Source organism: Netta rufina (genome assembly GCF_964035555.1).
Source record: "Netta rufina genome assembly, chromosome: 16".
NCBI lineage: Eukaryota > Metazoa > Chordata > Aves > Anseriformes > Anatidae > Netta > Netta rufina.
In genome coordinates, this window is record NC_140140.1 from 8,592,888 (window position 1) to 8,618,504 (window position 25,617).

The 25,617-nt window shown below is 38.4% G+C and overlaps 1 protein-coding gene across 3 annotated transcripts in view; it reads right to left on the reverse strand.

The window, feature by feature from the left end:
• Window positions 1-10,103: 10,103 nt before the first annotated feature.
• The window catches only part of ADNP (activity dependent neuroprotector homeobox), a 31,296-nt gene continuing 15,782 nt past the window's right edge, over window positions 10,104-25,617 (reverse strand). For all 3 annotated transcript variants that reach the window (XM_084296624.1, XM_084296623.1, XM_084296622.1), the window contains 3 exons: window positions 17,875-17,987; window positions 16,293-16,385; window positions 10,104-14,392 (listed from right to left, as the gene is read on the reverse strand). In XM_084296624.1, the coding sequence (XP_084152750.1) occupies window positions 11,258-14,392; window positions 16,293-16,385; window positions 17,875-17,987 (3,341 nt within the window). In that variant the 3' untranslated portion in view covers window positions 10,104-11,257. The remainder of the gene's footprint in view (window positions 14,393-16,292; window positions 16,386-17,874; window positions 17,988-25,617) is intronic.

A 25,617-nucleotide genomic window follows, 5' to 3' on the forward strand; every position in this document is an offset into this window, starting at 1 on the left:
ATGAGGTATCTGGACAATATGATAGTAAACTATAAGCAATTAATGCAGTGGAAATGTTGGGCAGTGAAACAACTTTCTACTTTAGAAAAATTCGGATGTATAGAAGGTCAGATTTCAGTGCATTTACACAACTGGCTGGTAACAGCACTTTCTGGTGGGTGCAGACGGTTCGGCTGGGTGATGCCAGGCCTTTTTGGACTTTGACCCGCTTTCACAGACTGTTCTATCCTCAGCCCCTGATTCAGAGTGGTTCCTTCTGAGAAGAATGTGCAGGTGATGATTGGTTGTGCTCAGCATCAGAGCTGACGTGAAAAATATTGTGACTATTTCATAGTTTTCCCAAAACTGTCTCACAAGAGGCCACTAGCACTGTACTAGATGGACTGGCAATAATCAGAACAAGACTGGTTAGAAGAGTCAAAATTGCTAGTTTTTTATTCTTAAGTATTTTTTGATGTTGAACTTTAAATCTATTTTAGTTGAAATTAAAAATATTTTACCATTGTTTTATAAAATGGTATATAAAAAAAATAAGATTGATAGGGACCAAAATCAACATTTTTGAAATTTTGTGGGAAAATTTTGGCCTTTTAGTTAAAATGAGGATGTTTGCCTGATTTTGGAGCTGCCCAAAAAACAGCTTTCAATTTTTGCCTGGCTTTGATCATTCCTACAGTCTACATATCGATCTTAATACCCCTGAGAATGACCAAATCTGGAAAATAATTTCTGCCAGACAGGCAAGAATCAACTCGTATCTTTGATAGCAGAGTTTAAATTGTTGTTGCAGGTTTCTGCAGAGAAATGCTCCTTGAGCTGCGCTCCAGGAAGCTTTGGAGGTCCTCCACTGGAAGCTAACAGCAGCAAATATGTTTATTGGTGTCAAGGGAAAGGTGTTAGTGCTGCTTCAGGTGGTGGGCAGCAGATGTACGATAAATGGCTTCAGGAGCCGTGGAGACATGAATAGCACTTGAGGCAAAGTCAGCATCACGGCCCAGCAGTGTGGACATAATATTTTATTTTCATAGCTTTGAAGAGGCAGAACTGACCAGGAGCTCAGCTCAGGTGGATGAGGAATAGCTGCTCCCGTACAGCTATTGTTAATAAATCTGGCTGAGTTGAACTACCAAGGCTTTAAATGGGGTAGCCTTAAGTGAGGGTTTTTGTTTGTTTGCTTGCTTGTTTTTTGTCTTAAAAAAGGTGGTGGTGGGGGGGTAGGGTGGTGTGTGCAATCTGGCACGATTGCTGTATTTTCTTCAAAGTAAGAATGGAAGTTCAAGTTGCTGACTAAGTTTCCAGAAATGCAGCATGTGAAAGGTTAACTTATTTTTTTCTGTAGGAAATAATATCCCTCCTCGTTTTCTCAGGTAATCTGCTATTTTCTGCCTGTGAAAATAGCTCAACGTTTTAGCTGGTAATGATCAGGCACACTGCAATAGCCCAGATAAACACACTGTTCGGAATAGGGTCAGAAATCCTCACAGTGATGCCACAGCTTTCTGCTGGTGCCTTTGCTGGCTGTGCCAGTGCCCCTGCACCCCAAGAAGCCCCCGCGGCCTGTGCTTGCCCACCTGCTTCTGCCATGGGCTCCCAGGCAATGGGATGGGCTCCATCCCTGTCCCTGCTCTGCCTGGGGGTGCAGAGGGAAAGAGCCAGGGAGAGCTGGGTGAATTGTCTGGCTGGGCTGGGCTCACGGCCCCTCAGGGGTGGATGCCCTACATCTGCCTCAGCAAAGCACTACCAAAGTGGATCACTGGAACATCTTTTAGATACTTAAATAGCAAGGCAACAATGTCCTGTGTCCACCTCAGGAATTCTTGCAGCACTTGCCTTCAGTGTAAGGTTGCCGTGCCGGAGCTGAGGCAAGCTGACTGAAGGCTGCCTATGAAAATTAAGCCAGCCGACACGTTCAGCACAGCATTTGTATTTTTCTTCAACAGAATGTGGAATCTGCCTGTGAATTAAGCTGTTTCCTGGAGGTGATATAATCTGTAAGCGATCACCTTTTGACCCAACTTCGCCATTCTGATGCTAGGGTGCAGTTGTCAGAGTAACCACAAAGCTCTTAAATGGGTCATCTTCGTACTCCTCTCATGTCTTTTGCTCTCCCAGCTGGGGGCTTGCGTTTTAGGGGCTTCAAACTGATTTTCTCAAGGGGTGCTTTTAGTGCCTTGGATAGTAAGTCACACAACTTGTCTCCCTGGATGACTGGGCTGCCTGTCGAAGTGTAACGCGCTGAAGTCTCTGGAGCTGCCACCAGAAGTTTTAATCTTTCAGGCATGATTGTACATGCCACTTCCTTTAGTTGCCTGCAAGTGCAGAATTACTGCGTGCACTTTATTTTTCAAAAGCACTCTCGAGTGCTTTAAGCTTTTCATTTCTGCTACTTCATCTAGCTTCATCTAAACCTGCTATTCTTCCTTCCAAATGCTAAATTCCTCTATCATTTCTTTATTCCTTATTTCCTCAGTTTATTCACTTGTTGTTGGATCTTTAAGTTAATGGCTTCCACGTTTGGGAGAAAAGCTGCAGTATGAGGCATCCCAACAGAGCTCTGTTTCCCACTCGCGTTTCACTGACTTCCCTACTTGTTAGCTTCCTTCTCCTAGTTAGAAACTCCAGGGCAGTTGCAGATTGGGCTGCAACTGTGCCTAGATTTAGACAGATATGCGTGCTTTGTTTTTCGTGTTGTTATAGGCTGTTCTCGAAGGGGACTTCAGTGGGGTTCGGTAGTGCTGGATACCATTCTGTTGTGCTAAAACGTGTTTTGGCTTGAAATACCCAATGTCGTAAATGTTCAGTTTTGAAATGCTGAGCAAGCTTCCTGCTAGTGCCAGGTGTAAGGATTACAGCCCTGTCAGTGCTGCTGCTGGAATTCAGGTGCAGGGAAAAGCTGCTGGACTGCGTTCAGCTGTCTGAGACCTGACCTGAGACAAGTTAGAGGAGAAATAAGGATTTGTGTGTCGGCACGCAGTAGGTGCTGTAGGCGCTCACAGAGGCCAGCGAGATGACAGCTCCTTGTCCTGAGGCCTTTATAGCTGGGATTAGACACAAGCACAGCTTATGGCCACCTGGCCTTCAGCAAACTGCTGTTGTAGGCACTGCCAGCAGCGGTTTTAATTTATGGTATGGATGCCATCCTAATGAGAGCACCAACTTTCTAAGAACCGTAATCCAGCTTGTATTATATTGTGACAGACACAAATCAAATGATCTGGAGGTGAAAAGCCATTTGTTGCCACTTAAGTCTTTATTTTTTTATGACTTTAATAGGCTTTGGAATTTCAAGCCATCCCCTCTCCTTCCGTTTTCCTTTCCCCCTCCTTAGCTAGCAACTGTATTGCTTTTTCTTTAAGCTTCAAAGCAGCCTGACCACAAAGGAATTATTTCATCTTCAGTGTGTGTGATGTGTGCAGCACAGATTCCCTGTGCCCTTGTCTTTTAACCCTGCATGGCATTTGTACATTGTGAAGGAGAGCTTTTCTCAGACCCGTTCCTTGTAAAATGCTGTCAGGTTGTAGGGATCAGTATCTTTGCCTCTCATTTACTATTGAGAGTCCAAAGCATCTTAGTACTGCACTGTGAACGCAGGCGATTGTTACAGCTTGTTTTTTCCTCTCCTTTCTGTTTTGCAGACATGAGCCTAGTTGCTAGTAGTACTGCATGATCGATTCCGATTCTTTGTCTTCTCTTACTCAGTGGTTTTGACTGGCTGTTGATTTTCAATCTCAGGTGGAAAAAAATTGATTGCCTTCTACATTAAAGAGTCTAGAATTCTGCCCATTAAAAGGAGCTTATCTCCTGCTTGGGTCTGCACATAAAACCTGCAAAGCTACATATGTCTGTTGATGATTTGCACTAAGTGTTTCTCTCCCATAGCAAGGTTTATATTTTCTAATATCTGGTAAGTGTCCTCCGAGAACGTGGTCTTGTTCTCCTAGATGGCCAATGGAGAGTTTGTCAGCAGAACCCCAGTCATCCTGTCTGCTTTGACAATGATAGCAGAGCAATGCAGCTTAGGTACCTGGTTCCTAGATCATTATATAAATTAATATTTCTGTCTTAAATCGTGCCTAGATGTATGTGGAGAGACAGCATCTATTCCAATGTATTACCAGTGGAATATCAAGAAATTTATGTAAACAGAATTGAAACACAACTGAAAATTAAATACAGATCAATGTGAAGATTACATCTACCTAGTAAACTGTTTTGTGGAAATATACATTATGTTTAGAGCCTGAAGACCTTTAGCTTTATGGAGGGTTAGGTTCTTAATTTGCCGTTGAGACTGTGATTTTAGCTAGAGGTTTGAATAGTTGCACTGTAGAAATATTATTTGATCCTCCTCAGTACAGGATTAATCAATTATTTGAATTCTTCAAAACCCCACAAGCAAAACTAAATCCCTCTCTATATTTCTTTAGTCAGTCTTTTCCAGTGTTACTAACTAATTTGCATTTTCTGTGCTTTAAAACTGATTTCCCCTGTGTTCTACTCTATTTTTAGCTGTTCAATATTAATCCAGCTAAGGTGATTGCTAAGCTAAGACTATAGAATCAGGTGTGAAAGCAAACAACTTTACATTTTCAGAATTGTTTACAGAGCCAGTTATCTTGTATTGGAAAATAACTTTAATTATGAGATGCTGCAGGGTTTTTCCCCCCCCATCTCTCTGGTACAAGAGATCAAGAACACATGTGCAAAATATAGGTGATCAAGAATCCACATCACCTGTATTTAGGAGTAAGACTCATTTTCACCATTGTTCATATGGAATGCACCTGGTTTGAAGTTACTAGCTAGAGGTCCCTCATCTTTTCACAGCATTATGGATTCCCAAGATATGTATGGCAAAAGCAGGAGATTAAATCAAAAACGTTTGTAACTTTACCATTCCAGTTCCTGATGCTCTTACCTGTTTTAGAGTAGCATGTTTTGAAAGAAAGCTGCTTCCCCCACCTCCAAAAAAAAAAAAAAAAAAAAAAAAGTATTTGGCATAAAGGCACAAACACAATAAAGCTACCTTACGGAGGAATGTAACTTCCCCCGGTGCTAAAATTTGAACATACTATTTAACTATGTAAGTACTGTAGTTACAACAGGCTGTGGTTAAATATGCATTCTAGGATGCAAGGTGCAAAATCAAAGTAATCATCAGCATATCCTTGAACCAGAGCAAGTAGAGAACTCATTTTAAAAGCAGACAAAACCACAACTTTCTAATGGTGGGAAGTATAGTGTCCTTCATGAAGTAAAGCAGAATATAGAGTGGAAGGCTTTTTTGTTTTTGAGTTGCAGCTTTAAACAATTAACTTTAACATTAAAGGAAAAGGAAGTTGAGAGATACGGTTTGCAAGCATAGTACATCATGAAGTCATTTTCCATTTGGAGCCTACCATGTCTTTTGCCAGAGCACACTAAGTAGTACGTTTGAATTCAAGCAATTTCTAAATGTGTACCTACCTTTACAGTGAGATAATGGTTAGCAGCAGGATACCTGCTCTCCATTCTTTTGATTGACATTCATGCAAGCTACTAAAGGTTTAATCAAGCCACTTCATCATCCACATCTTCTTCCTCAGTTGGAATGCAGCTCCAGTGCATATTCTGAAGAATCCCTCAAGGTATTATTTCCTGTTGTTTAACAATAAGATTAATTTCTGTGCTGTTTCTGTTTCAGAGTCGTCCTCCATCAGTAGCACACTTCTATGATCTGCCAAAACTCTACAGAACTGAAGACTATTTTCCTATGAACTACGTAGGTACCAAATACCCAAACCACTAATTTGTGTCTCCCAACAGCTTTTTAGAAAAGGCTGTGTTTGTTCTTATGGCTCATGCTTCTTTCTAATGACAAAGTAACCATTACATGCCAGATCTTTGGTTTGTATTTCTATGAGCAGCTAAAGCTTTCCAATTGTACTGTGGCCATACAGAGTCTGGAACATTTATTCTAAGATTTGGTCACAGTAGCTTTCACTATAAGCTTACTAAATCAGCAAAGAAAATACACAAAAACTTACTTTGTTTACCCTCACATTATTATAATTAAAATGATCAGGTTTAAGAGCATGCTAGTATAGCATGCTAACAGTATCAATACAACTTGTTAATAAGCCAGCTTCACAAATGTTCGGGTTTTACAAGGCAGAATAAAATAAGTATCAAAATTTAAGAATTCAATAAACCACATGTGGCTGGAGCTTCCAGCATTCCTCTTCAAATGAGGGGTAGGGTTTTAAAAGCTGTTGTGTAACGTAAGTTGAATGGTGTGAATAAACTTTCTGCGAAGTTATTATGGACCTTTGGATGTGCCATTTTGTAATGAAGATTCTATTTAACCAGCACTGAAGGAACATAGTTCAACATCCCACCCGTAGCTTTTTTTGTTTTTTTTTTTTTTGGACTGCAAAGTATGTCTAGGGCAATCAAAAATACCCCGCTCCCTTGTCTGAACAGAAAACATTAGAAAGAGATGGTTATATACTTAGAAGATACTCGTCTCCCTTATACACAGAAAATCTCACTATGGCAACAATGAGGGGGGTATTGGCTGAGATGGTAGATTGCTTCTGAAAAATAAACAATTTTAGATGATTGGCTTTGCATATAGCACAATTTGGAGAAACAGAAATAAATGCTCTTTAATGGAGGATCCAATGTAAATACTGGAAAAGGAGAGGAAAAAAAAGGAAAAAAATCTTACGGTGAAAGTAAAGCTACATGGCTTTGAGTAACCATGGAGACCAATGCTTTTCTGATGCAGAAATAAATGAACTCAACCTTTTCATATTTATTAGTGGAACTGATGATGGGAGATAAAGTTGAATTAAAATATAAAGCAATAGAGAGACCTAGTCAATGTCTCTGCCCCTGCAATGCAGGTTATTGAAATGGATTATTACAAATGAACTGGTATTCTAGAGAGGAATATTAATTATGAAGGTAACAAAATACTCTAATTATACCAACCCATTTATCCAAATAGCAGCAGCTTTATTATCAGAAATGAAGAGACAGTACAGACACCATGCTCCTGACATTTTTTTTTGGTTCTGATGAAAAATTGAAATAAACTTATTTTACCTTAGTAGTGTTTGTAATATACATACTACAAAATGGATTACTGTATTAGCAGGTATTTAAAATTACTAATTCTTTGGTGATAATGATAGAAAGTTAGCATGAAAATACTGGGTAAATATTCAGGTTTCTGTCTTGCTGAAGGGTCAAGCATTAATTGGCAAGTTGTTGCAGAAACGTTTCAGCTGGACAGAGGATGGCAGTGTTAAATGTCACTTGTTCAGTAAGATTAAGAGCTTGTGAAGTACAACTTCAATGCAGGTATTTCTGGAACATCATGTAAAAGATTTTGACCTGAGTACAAATGCTAGTGTATATGAAGTGCTAATTCACAGTACCTGAAGGAAAATGCTGAGATCAAGTGTGACATTAGTGTATGGTGCTGCTGATAGAAAACTAGCTTAGCAAAAGCTGTCTCTCTGTTCCTGCTGGAAAATAACTGTTTAGGTTGGATGAAAGCTCGTGTTCTGTAACCATGCTTCAAGGAGGGAGGGGGAAGGGATGGAAGCAGAGTATAGTAAAGAAATGGGAAAAGTGTCCTTGTTGAAGCAGTATGTGTCAGCTGCAGGTCAGTGCAGTAAATGATGGTCCAAAATTACTGCTATTACAAACCCATAGAAATAGATTGTGTCATATAAAAATGCAGCTACCCCTAACCATCTCAGGCTGTCCTCACCTGTCTCAGGCATTTGTCAAAAGTCAAATTACCAGGCCACACTTTTTTTGTTGTGCAAAGCTGTCTTGTGTCTAGAAACAAAGTGTATGGTGATGTCCTCCTGCCTCCTCACACAGTTAAACCTTCAGATTTCAGGTAACATGTTTAGGATGAAGCCAAAGTTAACTTTGCTTCAATTCAGGTAAACTGTCTGATGCAAATTACGTAGCATATTCTTAAGTTAATGATCTTCCTGCTATATTGTGCTGGCCAAAGCCAGCAGACTTAATGGGTCAGCTTGAGCTGGCTACTCTGCATGCACAGCTGGCATGTTTCTGGAGTTCTGCTAAAAAACTTTAGTAAGGTATATAAACTTTGGTTAAACTTCCACCTCACACAACTATAATAGTGCGATAACCTAAGATTACACAAACTGGATTTAAGGTTTCTCTAGTTTTATTGGGCTGTTCCTCTTCTGCTTTTTGACTTCCTCAAAAACAAAATGTGTGGTTTGCCTCAAATCTAGAAAGGAATTCTTGCCTAGACAAATACTCAGATTTTAAAAGTAACTTGTTTGAAATACTCAAGGCTTATGCTAAAAGTGAAACAACCCTATCCTTAATATTTCTGGTAAGTAACGTTTTTATGCAAGACCTTTAATCACTACATAAAATTGTATTTCTTATTAATGGCATTTTCTGGCAAATAAAACACTTCTAATGACTTCATATTTCAGTCTCACTATTCACTGACTACAACCAGGAGCTCAGACTTTAGAAATTTGGCCCGAACTGTAAACTTCACCAATGTGAAGTAACCTTGATGGATACTGAGACAAATATGATGCAAAGTCATAAAGTGATTTTTACTTAACAGATAAAAAAACTCTTAAATGGTAGTGCAGCAACCTTTAAGTTGTGTGGTTTTTGGTTTTTGTTTTTTTGTTTTTTAAATTAACCTCTTAAAGCCTAGGTGAAACGACACTCAACAAATTCTGAAATGTCATGTATTCAGACAGTCCCTTGTGCAACAGGAACACAACCAAGTATTCTTGTCAGGGAACAGCCTTTTCTGGGCCTCCAAATAGTTGGTGTTGCTGGAAAAGAAACACCACCTGGTATCTATAAGGAGTAGTTAAGTCTCATTTGACCTTACTGTAAAGGTATTTTCCATGCAAGAGATTATAAAGCCTGATAACAAAATGAGAGTTGAGGCTCTTGTTTTGAGGCTCTAGTTTTCCTTTTAAGACAGAGAGGCCCTAAGAGCTCATCTACTGATGTAAACATCAAAAACATTTTTCCTGTATTGTTCCTAAAAGTTACCTTAACACGAGCGTATCGGTAGGACCCAGTCCAACATCTCTACCTCTCAGTTAAAAAAGCAGAACGGAAGCCTTCTGTGAAAGGGTAAAAAAGATCCATAAGCAAAGCTAAATCATCTTCAGCTAAAGGTAACTGTTTTCAGACACAAACAACAAAAAAGGAATACTCTTTCCAAAGAATGTCAGCAGCACAAGTTAGTTGCAGAACAGGAGAAGATAAAAATATTTTTGGATTTGGCTTATATAGTAGCTTGTTTGTTATAGTAGTGGAAAGTACAGTTTATACTTACCCAAAATTGCTATAGAAATGTATACATTTCTAAAGATCTCTGTGAAACAGTTTTGCTACTTAAAATGCTGAACAAAACTACTTCCTCCTTTAGCACATTCATGACAATTTCACAAGTAAATTTAATTCTTGTTAAGAAAGTATTTTGTTATTTTATTAGACATATGCCTAAATCAGGCTCATTGCTGTACTTAACAATAGCTTTGTTCTCAACACAATTAAATCCCTTCTGTAACTGATTATCTCAGTGAAGTTTTGGGTATGTAGCTGTCTTGTATTGCACACTTGCCAGAATGCCAAAATGACCAAACCAATAATAAATCTTAAACATAAAAATCAGTTTAAGTATTCAAATTACTTTTTCTTTAAAAAAAAAAAAAAAAAAGCTGTAGCTTGCAAGGCATGCTCCTTTGTGTTTAAATGATAAGTATTCAAATACCTTCCCTATCCCCTACCCTGAATGCACAGTGCTTCAGAGGGAGACACAGTTCCAGGTAACTTTTTAATATGTGAAAGGATCTTCATTAGTATATAAAGGGATGAAAAATGCAAGTAGTTCATAGACTGTTTCTCAAGGATGCAGAACTACAACCACTATAACTTTATTTATAAAGTAGTGTTCTAGAATGCTAAAGACAAATTCAGACAAAGTTAGTTTTGTAGGATTTTTTCAGTGTCCTTGAAGACATCAGTCTATCCAGTAAGAAAATACTATACATACATGCTCCTGCAGAGCTGTGGAGCACTTTTTGGACAAGGGGAAAAAAAAAAAAAAAGTAGCACTGTGGGATTTACCAAACAGGCATGTGGCACTTGCATGTAATAAAGCAAATATTTACATTAAGCACAATACAGCAATTTATTTAGATGCTTAAATGAAGAATACAAAGGGAAATAAAGATCACAAAATTATACATACTACAACAGTGTGTCATATATTAGATGGTATAAATGAATACAACACCTTGTTGGTGTTAACTAAAGATAAAACTAAATATCCAAAACACAGCACTTTTGTTTCAGTGTGCTGCTTCAACACAATACACTTTTATACAGATCTAAAAGGTGTCAAAATTAGTAGCTGCAAACTTGTTTCTTGCATGTGATTTTTCTTTTTTAGCTTAAAAGATTTCAGAAAATGGCTCTGAAATACGTTTATCATCAGTTGTAATGTCAAGGATATTCAGAACAAGAAAATTCTATAATACAATAGAGTCCAGATATATTTTATGTTGCTGGCCTCTGTTTTTGAGATTGTACAAGGTTATGTGCAAAAACTAAGTTTGTCAAAAGTCATACTATAGCAGTTTCAAGCTTTTGCTAGGTAAACTAGATACAGCATTTATTACACAGCAGGGCAACACTAAAAAAGAGAAACAAATCTATGATGGGTACACAAGAACAATTTCATAAGCTTCACTTGAATAGGTCTAAAAGACTGTACAAATATACATTTCAACTATTCAGAATGATACATGAAAAAAATCAATTTCCCCATAGTCTACTATACACGTTGAACTGGTAGTTTGTACGTTGGCCCTACACTACCATGTGAAAAAGGGTAATGTTTAAAAAGACATACAACTGAACATGTACAAGAGTGAAATAAATGTTGAAAATGCAGATAAAACAAACCTCTGCTTTTCTCTGTGTGCATTCTGGAGCCACCGGCTTATCTGTTTTCACATTAAGTTACTGTGCTCGTCCCAGCAGGTATTCTCAAGCGAGATTAGCCAACAGCATCCTTACAGAACCACTGGAGTAACAGCGGCCTCGAACACCACTCACCATGACCTAGCACTTGAAAGGCAGTACCAGTTAGAATTTAAGCTTAGCAGTCATACTGAAATGAAAGTGTTTAGACAGTTGTAGAGCAGGTATTACTGACACTTCTGCATCAAGCAGCTTATGCTTGCTGGCTACTCAGCTCCACACCGGTTAAGCTGCTGTGAATTGGTTCTGCTACCCCGTCAGTCACGCTGTCAAACTGATCTCCGTCCTCACTGTCAATTGTGCTATTCTGCCATTCCATCTGCTGATTTGACAAGCTCTCCTCAATCTCTGATGCATTTTTCCATTGCGACTGGTCCTTAGACCAAAACTCTTCTACTTTTCCATAGGAACGATTCTTCCACTTTGACTGTTCTTCATCACTTTCAGATCCACCCTCTTTTGTCTCAACAGTCGGTTTACTGCTACCAGCATCTTCACTTTGGGAGGATTCATCTGTCCACACTTCTGGTTTTACTTCTGATGTATTATCTTCAAAATCTGAAACCTGCTGAGAACCAGGCCCACTTTCAGACTGCGAAGCTCCATCTTTCCATTCAACAGCATCATCTTGCTCATCCTGATCACCTTCACTATCTGAAACATCACCCACCAGTTTTGTTGGCTCATCAGCAGAAATCTCTTCATATTTAGAGCTTTCCTCTTGTTTTTGATCAGACTTCTCTGGAGACTGTAAAGTATTTTCTTCAATGATTTCCTTGGATATGCTGTCATCTGGGTTCTCCACTGTGCTATCAGAAGAGGCTTTCCCACCAATGTCAGAAATATGTGGACCAAATGGACTACCGCTTTCATTGTATTCCTCTTCTATATTCTCATAGCTGTCTGAGGAACTTTCATTGTCTTTTTCTATGTTTATTTTTTTGTCAACAGTCTTACTAACATTGACTCTGGAATTCTTTTCATCGTGGTTTTCAAACAGCCATTCAGCATCAAAATCCATTTCGTGCTTAACTTTGTTTAGTTCTTTCATGTTGAAACCAAGCAACACACCAGGTTTATATTTTTCACAATCTCTAACACATTTCTTCCTTTTGTTGCTAAAGTGAGACGCGATATCAGACTTCCAGAGCCACAAACTGGCAGCCAGCTTTTCAATCTCTCTCCTAGTGGGATATGGTTGCTTATTAAAATACTTTGTGAGAAATGTTTTCCTGGCTTCGTAGGAATCATCTTCATGACCCTTGGGGTCCAATGCTAGAACTACAGGTTCTTCAGGCTTCTCCTCAAAGGCAGAGGGGGAGTCATCATCATCCATTTTCCTTCTTTTCATCAGGGAGAACTCCATGTGTTCGTAAGTACGTTTTACAGGTGCTACAGCTGGAGACTGGCCTAGCCGAGATGACGAAGTACCTTTGTCCTGGCCGTTCTGAGTCTTCCCAACACCTCTGCAGTGAACAAGGTGCAGCGTTATAGTTGAGGCAGTCATGTTACTGGTATATACACCAAGGCAATGAATGCATTTGTAGGTTAGCTTTTTCTCAACTGGATGAACTGTCTGAATAACTTGATGCCTCTCTCGTAAATGATGTGCAAGTGCATCAGAGATGGGTCCTTTTAGGATTGAAAAGCACAGAGGGCACAGAGTTTTCCCTACGTCTTTTTTGTAGGGAACTGCTGCTTGTGGGGAACTTTTTACAGGTACATCAGACTTCTCCTGCATTTTTGGCTGTGGTTTGGGAGGAACGGGGGGAGTATTCTGAGCATGGTAAGCTACAGATTCAGCAGGAGCATCTCTCAAGTTGTAGGTGGTTACAAGTAGATGGATGTTCGTGTGACTGCCCTGCTGCAGCGTCAAATCAAATGTTAGAGTGGAATCAGTCTTAGGTCCCATTTCTTCATCAACATGAACCATTCGCATATGAGCAGCCATCTTTTCAACATCATTGAAGGTTGACCGGCAATACGGACAAGACAGACCGTGTATTAGCATATGGTTAAGCAATGTATCAGTGGGTAAATAGCGATTACAGTATAGACATTTGCTAGTGAAATTGTGTATTTTCATTATATAGTTAGCTACTGCAGGCACCTTTTCAGCCTTGTGCTCCTTTTCAAAGTGGACACTATACACATTTTCAGGAAACAGCTCATTACAGATTGTACAGATTTTCCACTTTTGTGTGGATGATGTATTGACAGCAGAAGGACCTGTAGCAGCTACGGGAGATTTTGAGCCAGACTGACCTAATACTCTTGAAGCTGCCTGTGACTGAGATAATGATGTTTGTTTCAACTGGGCTGATGAAAGAGAGGACGAATTGGCAGACTGAAGAGAGTATCTTGCTGAGGCCTGTGACCTCTGTTCCCCTCCAAGCGTGTAAGGCCTTCCATTGCCACTTGAAAACTGTTTCATTGTTTGAGACTGCTGTGAAAGAGAAACTGGTGCATTACCACTTAAGTTTAGCCTCCCCCCTGGCTGACCAACATAGCTTGGCGGTACTGATTTGACTCCGTAGTTGTTTTGCTGTAGGTGAACGTTTGACATCATATTCACTCCTGCGGAATTTAACGTAGGCTTTGGTATAGTGAGTCTGTTCATCATCTGTTGGGATGAAAGAGATCGAACACTTCCAGGGGAAAGGGGACCCATCCTCTGAGGGAGTCCCATAGGCTTTTTATCCTGTGGTTTTGGAGCTATTAGCATCAAAGGTTTCGATCTTGGAACCACTACGTTAGTGTGACCTATCATTGCAGTTACCTGATATCCTATACGTTCGTGGTCTTCGATAACATGCTGTACTAAAGCTTCGTATGATTTCGGCATAAAAAGGCATCGTTTGCAGTGAATACTACCCTCCTCCCGGGTACTGGAACTTAATGGAACTGCACCATTGAGCGACTTCTCACCTCCCTTTGCTACGTAAGGAGCAGCTACATGCTGAAAATGTTCCCTGTAAATGTGCTTTCTAACTATTTCATACAGAGGATCTCGGTAAGTGCACTTCTTACAGTAATAAACAGCTTGTTCTACACTGTCAGCCTGCTTAGGTTTAAGGCTATCATGTTTGTTTTTATCTTTAAAAGTGCTGATGCCTCCACTTGGTGTATTGGCATTTGGAGCATGAAATATTTTAATGTGCGTTTCCAAAGTCTTTTTGTCCGCATTGAAAGTACAGTAAGGACAATTAAGGAGAATCCGATTTTCAAAGTCTTCACTATGAACATTCCGGAAGTGGCTTTTGTATGCTGAAAAGAACTTCGAGGAAAATGGACATGCACTGCAGCAAAAGGGCTTTGTCCGATAGTCCTTAAAACAAACAACAAAGCAGAAACTGAATATGGAAAAGCAGTTTTTAAAAACGGAAATTCTGTGAATTTCTCTAAACAACTATAGTTTCACAACCTACTGCAACCACCTCAAACATTTAGATTTATTCCCTGCAATTTTGGGCCTACAGATTAGGCCAAGTTCATCATCTGAACATACATGAGGTGCTAAGCGCCAGTATAAAAGGTCTTCAAGAGTTTAACCGTAAACCTAGCATGTAAGGCTAGATCATAAACATCTTTCTCCTCCAGCCACCAGAAGCTGCATTCCCTGCAGCTGAGCATGGACAAGTTCACCATAATCTCATTTTTTGGGGGGCAAAAGAAAGCATGGTTGTTGGAGTCCAATGAGACAGTATCAAGACCTGAGTTACTTCCCATCAAAATTTGCTAAACATTCGTAGGTGTAAGACAAATACAAAACATTAGCTAGTTCAGTCTCCTAATCTATTACAAACTGTAAGATGAAACACACTCTTCAAAACTTATTTTTGGTGTGCAAACAGAGTTAAGCTGAGTTACATACTAAGGCCACACAAGCCCTTAAAGCAACCATACCTTTTCCTTCTGATCAAAGCACAATCCTGAACTCTAAAACAATCTCGGATGGGGGGAAGGAAAAAAAAGGGATATTTGAAAGTTCCATACTTGCCTACTTTCCCTGCTCCCTCAATCTGTTATATTTAACACGTTGCTGATGCAGTTCTTGTCATCTGTTGTAACAGGAACTAAAACTGCACTGGCCTCAGAGATAGCCACAAGCAATCTGACATTTCAGATGAGTTAAGATATGAAATTCACATAGTTACAAACATTCGTCATGTGTGTCAAACATGTTACACACAGATGATTTAAAGTAGCTAGAGCTGTAGGCTTCCTTTGTATAAGTAGGAATATATGCTTCTGTCCACCTTCTGAAGCCTCACATCTGGTAGGCTGGAGACGCGATACAAAAACTAAAACACTGTCTCCTTTTATATTAAGGTTCTTATTCTGGAATTAAGTAGAAAAAAGCACAACATCAGTGTATTTTATGGAACACAGTAATAAAGGGCTATTTTTAGACCAACACCACCACTAGAAATCCATCATAATATGGTTTCCCATTTCCTGTAACAAACAATACCCAGTCTTTCAGATGCTTAAGAAAGGGCTTATTTTATAGAGAGATTTCTCACCTTCTCACCGTTCTGTAAATGCTGACATTACTCTATATTGCACCATTCATAGAGCCTATTGCAATCTATACCTTAATACACTATGTGTTAAACCAGGAAAATCAAATAAATAACTGTAATAGTATCATTCCCTCCTACTTCCAGGTCAATTCAGATCTCCTTTATTACTGACTCAAGTATCTAAAAAGGAAGACTTCTAGTGTCATTTAATTCACTGTGTAGAACTGCATATGTCTAAACCAAACCTCAGTCAGATTATGAGAATCCTCAGATGTGGCAAACAGCTACAACAATAGTGGAGAGAGAGGCTGTTAGATAGGTTCATTTAAAGTTTTTCTGAAATGATTAAAACATATTTAAGAAAAGGTAACAAAATTAAACACAAAATACAAAATAGTTGATCTTCTGACTGGAAGGAAGGTGAATTTGTACTAAGCTTGAACAGATGGCCTATTAGCATGCAGTTGTCAAAGGATAAGATTTTGTCACCAATGCTTTCTTCAATATTCGGCTATCAATATGTACTAAAAGACTGAGATCACTGCTTCTAAAAAAATGAAAAGAAAAAAAGGGGTTTTGCTATCTGTTAAAGTGAAGGCAACTGAGCAATGGGTAAAACTGCAGGGAAAGCTCTTGGCATAATTGCAGAATACCCTTTAACCATCTTTAGAACTGGATTTGTCAAGATAAACCATTACCAACCTGATTTTTTGTAAGCGATGGGTCCCACAATCCTACATCTTCCCATGTAGTGTTTTTCAAATAGAAGTCATTAGGTTCAAACTGCTTAAAATCCTAGAGAAGGGGAAGATGGGAAGAGAGCACAGATAATCAAAACCCAAGACCAACTGCTCCCTTAAGCAACTCTTGCAAGCATCCATGCGATCCTCTCTCAAGTGCTGCTGGCAAATAGTAGAGAACATTGATTCAAGGAAATCTGTATATTTAAATGCATTATTTGGAGGTAAATAGCTGTAAATAGTCTCAATAATATAAAACACATGAACTATTTTTTTTTTCTTTACACATTCTCCTAATTAGCCCAAGGCTGTCATTACATACCCACCCTATTTTCAAAAGCAGTCACTGAAATAGTAATAGCTGGTTAATGCTACGCGTTTAAGATCTTATAGGTCCTGTAACACAAACTTTGTGATTTTTTTTGTTGGTTTTGTTATTTAAATTTATTTTACACAGGAATTCAGATAAAAGTTTGACTACATGTATGATGTTTTAGTAGCCCAATTCCTGTTTGAAAAAAATATCTAATTAAATACATTTCATCTTTGGCATATAAATGTCAGCAGCACATAAGGATCTTAAAATATTATTTCCACTGAAATTAATGCTTAAAAGTAACATTGTCCCAATTATCAATATTTCATTCAATATATTCATTATATTCATTATATATTCAATATATCACAATTATACCCTTAAAAACCGTATTTGCTCCACCAGAATTTCCCAAAGAGGAAGGTCAGGTATTTCTTTCTCTTAAAGGATCTCACTTGAATGCTCTTTAAAGAGATACTAATAGAAAAGACAAGCAAACAAGTCACAGTTCCTTGGGTACTCTAAACAACTGTATGAATTGTCCATACTCTGAAGGTCATGCTCAGGAGAGAGCTGCCTTTTTGAAAGAACAGTTACAGTTTGTCCAGCAGAGCAGCACAAATACCTTTCCCTTCTAGAAACTAAGATATGTACATACGTGATTCTTTAAATTGATTACCTATGGTTCAGCACCAACAAGCATTCCATGAAAATCTCAGAACCATCTTCTGTCCAACAACATCATCCTCTACCACATCTAGTTCTTGCTTTATTCCTAAGTGTTCAGTTAGTAAATATAATTTTTAGGAATCCAAGGAAAACGAAGGACAACCTATCTACAGGATATACCAGGTCAATCATATATAGCCTGAATTGTATCTTGTCTCTGCTAAACTTTCTAAGTGTTTACAAGTACATTTTAGCTCAAGTTATTAATTAAATCCCATTTTGTACAGGTTTTAAAAAGGTAGTGCAGAGGTAGCAATGCCTGACCAACATGGCTCAAAAGGAATCCTAGAACCATTCTCAGAAGCTGATGAAAACACAGGACTAAGGTATGGGATTCTGATACAGGGGATTCTAGGAACACCCTTCAAAATTTACAGTAAAAAATCAGTATTTCATGAAACAGGCCCAAAACCAAAAAAGTCACACAAAGACCTCACAGTCCCACTGATGTTTGAACATTCTAACTCTAAAGCACTTGGGAGGGAGGTATCATACTTACTTCTATATGTTCCTTACAGTATTCCAAACCAATGTCACTAAGTATTTTTTTCACAGTTTTCCGGGCCTTTCTTAAACTGCCAAGGTTGTTGACAGGAAGTTGGAACATAGTTTCTATTGAAAAAGAAAGTAAGAGAAAAGGTTTAAGTCAAATGTGTTTTGTTTGATGAAGAGTTGCACTTTTAATTATTTTCTCTCATTTTACCCATAATTCAGTATCAGAGCTGTACCATTAACTGAGGAAACTACCACAGTTTGTCTGGTTTGTTCTTAAATGAGGCTGGCCATAAAGCTAGATACTCACAAACTTAAAAAGCATGTAAAAAAAAAAAAAAAAAAAAAAGAAAACAGATGTAACAACTATTATAGGAGTAATCAACTGCATCTGGAAATAACTTTCTGTAAAGTGTTTGCGTTTAGATGAAATCTACCTCCTATGCTGAGGTACTTAAACCACAATTTATGTTTTAGGCGTATATATTCTAACTGATTTGAAATCTGCTAAGTTGAGCTTTAAGATTTGTGTCAGTCTTGTAATGAATGTAGGAGTACCTCTTCAGTGAGCAAGATGCTTCTTGCATTCAACTGCAGTCACACATGAATTCTTAGTACTCTACATTGGCCTGTGAAATAAGTCAGAGCTTTCATAGCTTTTTATTTTAGGAACCCATGAATACCACAACAAAATATTCTGTGAGCAACCTTAGATGGGAAAACCTTTAGACTGCTAAAGCAGGACTGTTAGTTAAGAATGCCTTGAATTGAGGAAAACTGAGGTAGGCAAAAATATAAGTTTCCTCCATTTCCTGTATTTATAGCTTTAAATGTCTGAATGGCCGGTTGACAAGCTGCTCACTGTACACTGCTCTTAACAGAACGGGACCTGAAAGCTTGGTTAGAGCTCTTCAGAGATAGAAGTCACTGGAAAAAAAAAAAAAAAAAGAAGAGATGGCTTAGCACCTTCCAGAATGTAACCAGGTATTTTCAGCCTACGAGATAACTCTCCCTTTTAGTTCTCCTTATACAGATAGCTAATTCCAATTAAACTGCTGTTACTGTCTGTTATTGCCTGAGGCTGTCCAACTAAAAGAAAGTCTAAATTTTTAAGATACGCGGACTCCCAGCTCCAACCATTAGCGTTAAGATTTCTTCCCAGTGCTAACAACTAGCCCTATTTTGCACCTATGGGAGTTCTCAGTCTGCACATTGCTACCCTTACAGTGGCACTGTACGCTTACAGTTCTTCTGGAAGGTGGGTAGGGGGTGAGGTGTGGAGCCAGCAATAAAGAAGGAGGCAGGGCTTTCCTCAAAGAAAAAGGGAGGAAGCTTCTTAAACAGCAAGGAAGTGTCAGGGTTACCTCGTTCACTGGGCTTTAGTGCTCCAATGCCTGCTGCAAAAATAACGTCACCCCAGAGGACAAAGCTGCATTTTTATCATTAATATTTCTGTGAGACAGTTCAGATGTTGGTTGATGGAACAATAAATTGATTCTTATCAACTCCATAATCCACTATATGGGCCAAAGACTACGTACATGAACTAAAAATGAGCTTTCAAAAAAGCTTGAATGTTTTCTTTTTTCTTTTTTTTTTTTCCCTTTTTTTTTTTTTTTTTTACCACTTTCAAGCAGAAACCTAGAATTCAGGATCAGTAGAAATTTATAACCATTGAACATTTTAGTTAGAAAAAAATCTCCTATATTGCCATGAGGTGACGGGCAATCTCTAAGTTACAAGGAACTTCCTAAGAAATTTTCTCAGAGTACAATGGCTATGGGTTGTGACTACAATAACCAAATGTCTGATCAGACAGAACTCTTCAACACGCACTGTCACACAAAGTCCTCCAAGTGCGTAATTAAAAAAAAAAAAAAAAGGAACAAACAAAAACACCATGGGCCAGGAAACAAATATTTCGATGTTCTGTATTAACTTCCTCCAAGTGAGATTTGTTAAAAGAATTCAGTACAACCACAGCTTGTTTTGTTGACCTCAACAACTCTAAATGCAAGCACACTAATTTCTGTGATTGCAAAGGTGTTTCAGCTTGCACTCCTCTCTAGTCTCAATTAAAAAGACTAGAATTAGAAAAAAATAGATTAAAGTTCACATGAAAAGTAGCTGCTTTCTGTATGTTATCTACCACTTTCCATTTGAGGGAAACTCAAACTACTTTACAAATATGAAGAATTATCATGTACGTGAAACACTTCATAGGCAGAGTCTGATAATCCATTTACCAACCCTAACCAAGCTACGGAGAGCACTACTACAGGTACCCTTGGCATCTCAAAAAAGTAAGGATTAAATGGGTCATGGCAGTAAACTATAAACTACGCGCTGCTCCCAGCCCAGTTACTGCCTCTAAAGACACAGTATGGAAAATCATGAACTGGTGTTTTCTACGCCGTATCCATTCTCAGCTGTACTCCTTTATAATCAAGTATTTCATATGCAATTATAAAAATATCGAGGCCTCAGACATTCTGCTACAAGGGTGAATAATGGGATCATTTAAATAATTAGACTGATTCCTGTCATCCTTTCAGAATGCTACTCACTCCTGGCTAGGGAGTTTTTCAGTCCTCACAAGGGACTAGGAAATGAGGTTTGAATCTGAGTTTCCAACTGCTTGTTATTTTGAAAGCTGACTCAGGCAAACCAGTTGTTTTATCCAAATCTGCATTCAAGCTCATGGCTCTGTTACCAGATTTTCTGAGCAAATTCTGAATGTCTCTTTCTTCTTTGTTCTCTCTCATTAAGAGCCATTTTTACAGGCACAAACTGAAGCTTTTTTTTTTTTTTTTTTTAAAGAAAATTGCTTAGCATACATAAAATTTTCTACCTCTGTACTGAGTATTAGGCTTTGACAAATAATTACAGAACGTGTAAAGTCCTGTTCTGCTTTTCTACCCATCCTTGCCCATGCTGTGGTATCAGTTTTACTGCGTAAGCACCTCTGGGCAGAGGCTCTATCCTCTTACTGGTACTACACTTAGCTTGCTTTTGGATGATGTAAAATGAAAATAATACCATTTATGACAAAGAATAAATGCATAAATGGCGAAAAAGCATTTGAGAATAGCAATGGATATTCACCTTGCAAACACGAATTTGTAATACTTGCAACTCCAACCTGCAGTTTCTTTTCCTAGGCCAGTCACATTGTAAATACCTTCCAGTACTAAGCCCACTGTCACTTCTTTCATGTCTGAAGAAGAAATCTGACTTTTGTGATGCCAGAGCTACATTAATAGCAAGCCAGGAATAACACGTATTAACAAGGTATGGCTAGGCATGCCATTATGACACCACCATATCTGAAAGGACAGTGCACAGACTGGATGTATTATCCTTAAACATACATCCCTTCTTTGATGGAAAGAAAACGGTATTAAATACTCTATTCACTTTCCTCCCAAAACAGAGTTGGGAAACATGGCTCTGAACATTGAATTACAATAAAGTTAGCACAGGTTCACTTCCAAAGCACAGCATAACCATTTATTATTTTTTAAACTCAGTAACATCCATTTATTAAAAGCTCTTCTTGCTGCAGTTCACAGAGCAAGAGTAGAGAACTATGAATGTAGCCAAGAAATTAATCACGGCTCCATTAATTTTTCTCTAAAGGCAACCCAATGTGCATTGCTGTGACTGTTCTGTTTCAGTATGCCTTCAGTACCTTCTTTGTAAATACCTGAATGCTGAACTTTTTCGTCAAAAAATATAGGAAACAACATAGTCAGGTACGTTCAGGACTTGAACGAACATTTCCAAAATACCAAATCCAAGGAAATAATGTCCTAGTAATTTTATTCCAGGATATCTCCAGTTCTTAATGCCTACTGTAGAAAGATTAATGCAAACATTAAGAAATCTGCTCATTTTTCTCATAGATATATTTTTTTTAAAACTTGAGACTAAGCAAGAGTCAGTAGAGTTTGTCTTTAGGCAATAACTTTTAAATTTGAAAGTCAGCTACATTTCTCAAAATAATGTTTATTAAGCAGCAGCCTCTTATGTCAATAAAGAGTGCCACTAACAACTTTTCCACAAAACAAACAACTGTTTTCTCTTAATGACTGTGCCCAATACATCTGCACGTGTCAAACATACCATGATATATATAAACCCAGGTGATAAAGAAAGCAAATTATTTAGGACTGCCTAGAAACAATCTCAATTATATCTGCACTATCTTCTTGCCTCTGCCTTCCGCCTGCCTCACAGCCAAGTCTTAAAGACAAGAAATTATCAAAATCTTTCTATCACATTATACAGGATATAATTAGATCTTTCCATCTGAAAACTGAAGAACAGCCTTACTTTGCAAATTCTGCCTGATATCTGAGTACAGCTTACCTAATCTTAAAGAAGCAACCTCATCCTTAAGTTAATATAGTTCATTTAATTTAAGAAGTTTCTTGACCATTTAATCATAATTAGTGGAGAGCCAGATACAGCCTGATATCGTTATGGTTTGTGACTACAAAAAGAGCTTTCAGCACCTCCATTCATTTCTTTTCAAACCAGTACCTCAAGTTGTAGCTGCAGTATACACAACACGCTACTGGCATATCCCTGAATGTAGACTTTAGAACAGTTGGGATTAAGTCTCCCAAATCACTGTTTAGGCACAAATGCTATTCTTGAAAAAAGGTATCTTTCACCTGACCAAAAGTTGATGTTTAAGACAGGACACTTGGAACACATCTACTTCACTGTCAAAACTTCTTACTGCTCCAAAGCTCAGATCCAAAGAATTACTTAACCCCAAGCAGCAGTGGGTGCTTTAACTGGTACTTGAGCTATTGCACTGCATCTGTCATGCTCAACAGGGAAGGATGCCCATAATTACGATTCACAAGTCCTCACAACTGATCCTTCTGTAAAATAACTGACTTCAACGCCGTTTCTCTGTTTTTCTACTGGAATGCCAAAAGAGAACAGTCTCCAATACCCTGCACTTCAGGGAAGACAAATAAAAGGCACAAGTCTTTCCAAGGGACACAAATAGATCCAGTTTTACACATCTACCAGTTCCTGATGGTTAAAGAAGCACTGCTTACCTCATACTACAGATTCAATCTTCAGAGATCTCAAAGAGCTCAAGGGAAGCTCAGCGGCATTTTTTTTTTTAAATGAAGGAGGAATTAATTTATCCTGAGCTGATATTGCTCATCCAACAGTAATTTCAGCACAGCATTCCAGTTAGCTGGGTACCCTGTATTTCCATGTATTCTGTTTCGTGGTTACTAAGGCGTAACTAATTTTTGTTATATTCCTGCCTGGTTCTACTCCATCCTATTCATTCGTGCACAGAAAGTCCTAGATACATATTTACTACATTACAGAATTTGTCTTCGTAAGGGAATGCACATCTGTACACACCTTCACAGGAAAATAAGCCAAGATGATCCCATGTATGTTCAGCAAATATGATTCTACAGAGTAACCTGAGTATTTATCATCATGCAGTAACAGGAATAATGGGATCTGCCTCTAAGTCAAGCAGTTATTTCCAAGTTCATGATCCAACAGACGTAAGAATTCAGTTTGTGTCTGCCCTTTTGCGTCCTATTTCTAGACTTGGGTCCCACAAATACAAATACATTGGGAAGCCCTTGTTCGTAAGCTGAATTACACAAGACCAACAACCTCCCTACTGAGATCATCCAGGTAGTATCCTCAGGTACCTAATAAAATGGATTACTAACCTAGTTATAAGAAATTATAAAAAATGACTGATTTAATAAGGTATCACTCATCTTTAGTGCATTTATTCCCCCAAAGGTCTGAGTATTCCAGACACAAAATAACTGTAAAATAAGCAAAAGAACTGAATAGGAAGTGTCTGGAACTCTCTTTTGCTCTGTATTTATGCAGTACCTAGCATAAAGGTCTAGTCCATAGGCAGGTATTATTCCCAGAGTAATTCAGTGGCCAAATATAAGAAAAGGTGAGCTATAAAAGAGCAAAATATCATTACTAAATTAGAAACTGTACTTCAGCTTCCATTTCACAGTCACATTTTGGAGATGCAAAGGCAGAGAGTTTAGAACAACTTCATGCAGTGCTATCCACTGCTCTGGATACCAGCCACTGCTCAAAGCACGAACAAAAACTAAGACAAGTTTCCTAACTAGTGCATACACGTTGAGAAAGGTCTGAATGAAGTACTCTCAAATCTTCATCCAAAAATCTGAAGGGGTGGGGAAAGCTCTGAGAAAAAAACAAGGAATATTTGCAAGGTAAGCAGAGGAACAGCAGGTAAGTGACTTCACAGAACTTGAGAAGTGTACACGATATTGTGCTTTTAAGAACTGAAGCACTGTTTTACTTTTAATAGCCTCCGGAGCCCCAGGAAGGAAGAACTTAATCTCAAGTGCACTTCTGATATGTGCACCTTACAACCTCAAAATTAGGGCATAAAACAACTACAAAGACTTCTGAAGTTTGCGAAATCTATAGGAACCAGCAGGTCAGTCTACTCAGTCGAATCATATCCTGAAATGGGAAGGAGCTAAAACATAATACAGACTGATGGATTTAAATAATAATCATAAGCACATTTTAGGAAGCAACCAGAACTGCAGGCCTGAAGAGGCAACAACATTTTATATTGTTCATTTAAAATCAAGTGCTTCAAAGAACACAGGTTCATAGCTATAAAAGAAAACGGACCTCACTTCTAAGTTTGCATTGCTTCAAGCAAAGGGATTTTTCTCTACTTGGTTTTCTGAGCTTGTTAGCCATAGGTGGTGAAAGAAAATAATACTAGGGGAAAAAATTGCTTATCATCTTGAAATGCTCTCAGGAGCACCAGTGGGAGCTATGTTCAGGAAAAAACATAATTCAAGTGAACAAGAGGGACAGACCCATTACTAGAGAAAATTTCTGCTGAGCTGAGGAACTTACCATTGCAAATATTCAAGATACAGGAGAACAGGACTTGTTATGACATGACAGAAAAAGACAGAATGAAAACAAGGTCTAGCACAAATTAACTACAGCATAGTCAAAGAAGTTTTAACCAATGCTAAACTCTTCAGTGTATCTCTTTTTTAACAGATTTTAGTATTTAGACAGACTCAAAGTATCTTTCAACTGCAAATTATGTCTTTACCACTTGCTACCCTTCCTAGCTCTTTGAATTCCAGATGGAAACAATTGCAGCCACTCTTCTACAAACATCCAGAATGTGAAGTCTGACACATCCTCCCCTTACATTACGGAGTGACTTTTAAACTACCTTTTGTTTAATAAACTATTCTCACTGCATCAGCTTCAAGCACTTCAAGTTAACATAGCCATGCAGTTCAGCCCTTTAACACATCAGTTACCAAGGGACTGGAACCACCTGAAGACTGAGTCAAAAGAGGAGTTAAAAAATAGAAAAAAAAAAAAAAAAGGATTACTGTGCCATTATGTGGAAAATTGATATAAAAAGCAATACTGAATGCCTGATTTAGAATTCTGTGCTTCGAGAACTAGTTCTTCCACCTGTCTTTGGACCCAAAAAGCTCTTTCTCTTTTGGTGCAACTAAAAGCTTAAGACTCCAGTGGGTCTTTTGCATTTTGGACCTCAACAGAAGGGCTACCCTGCATCCTACCACCTGTGATACTATCAAGTAACATAGTAAGACTGTTTCAGTTCTGCCAGCTTTATCTAGAACAGTATGTAGGATCTTCTGGTATACAACTTCAGGAGAACCTCAAGGTAACACCGCCATTCTGATTC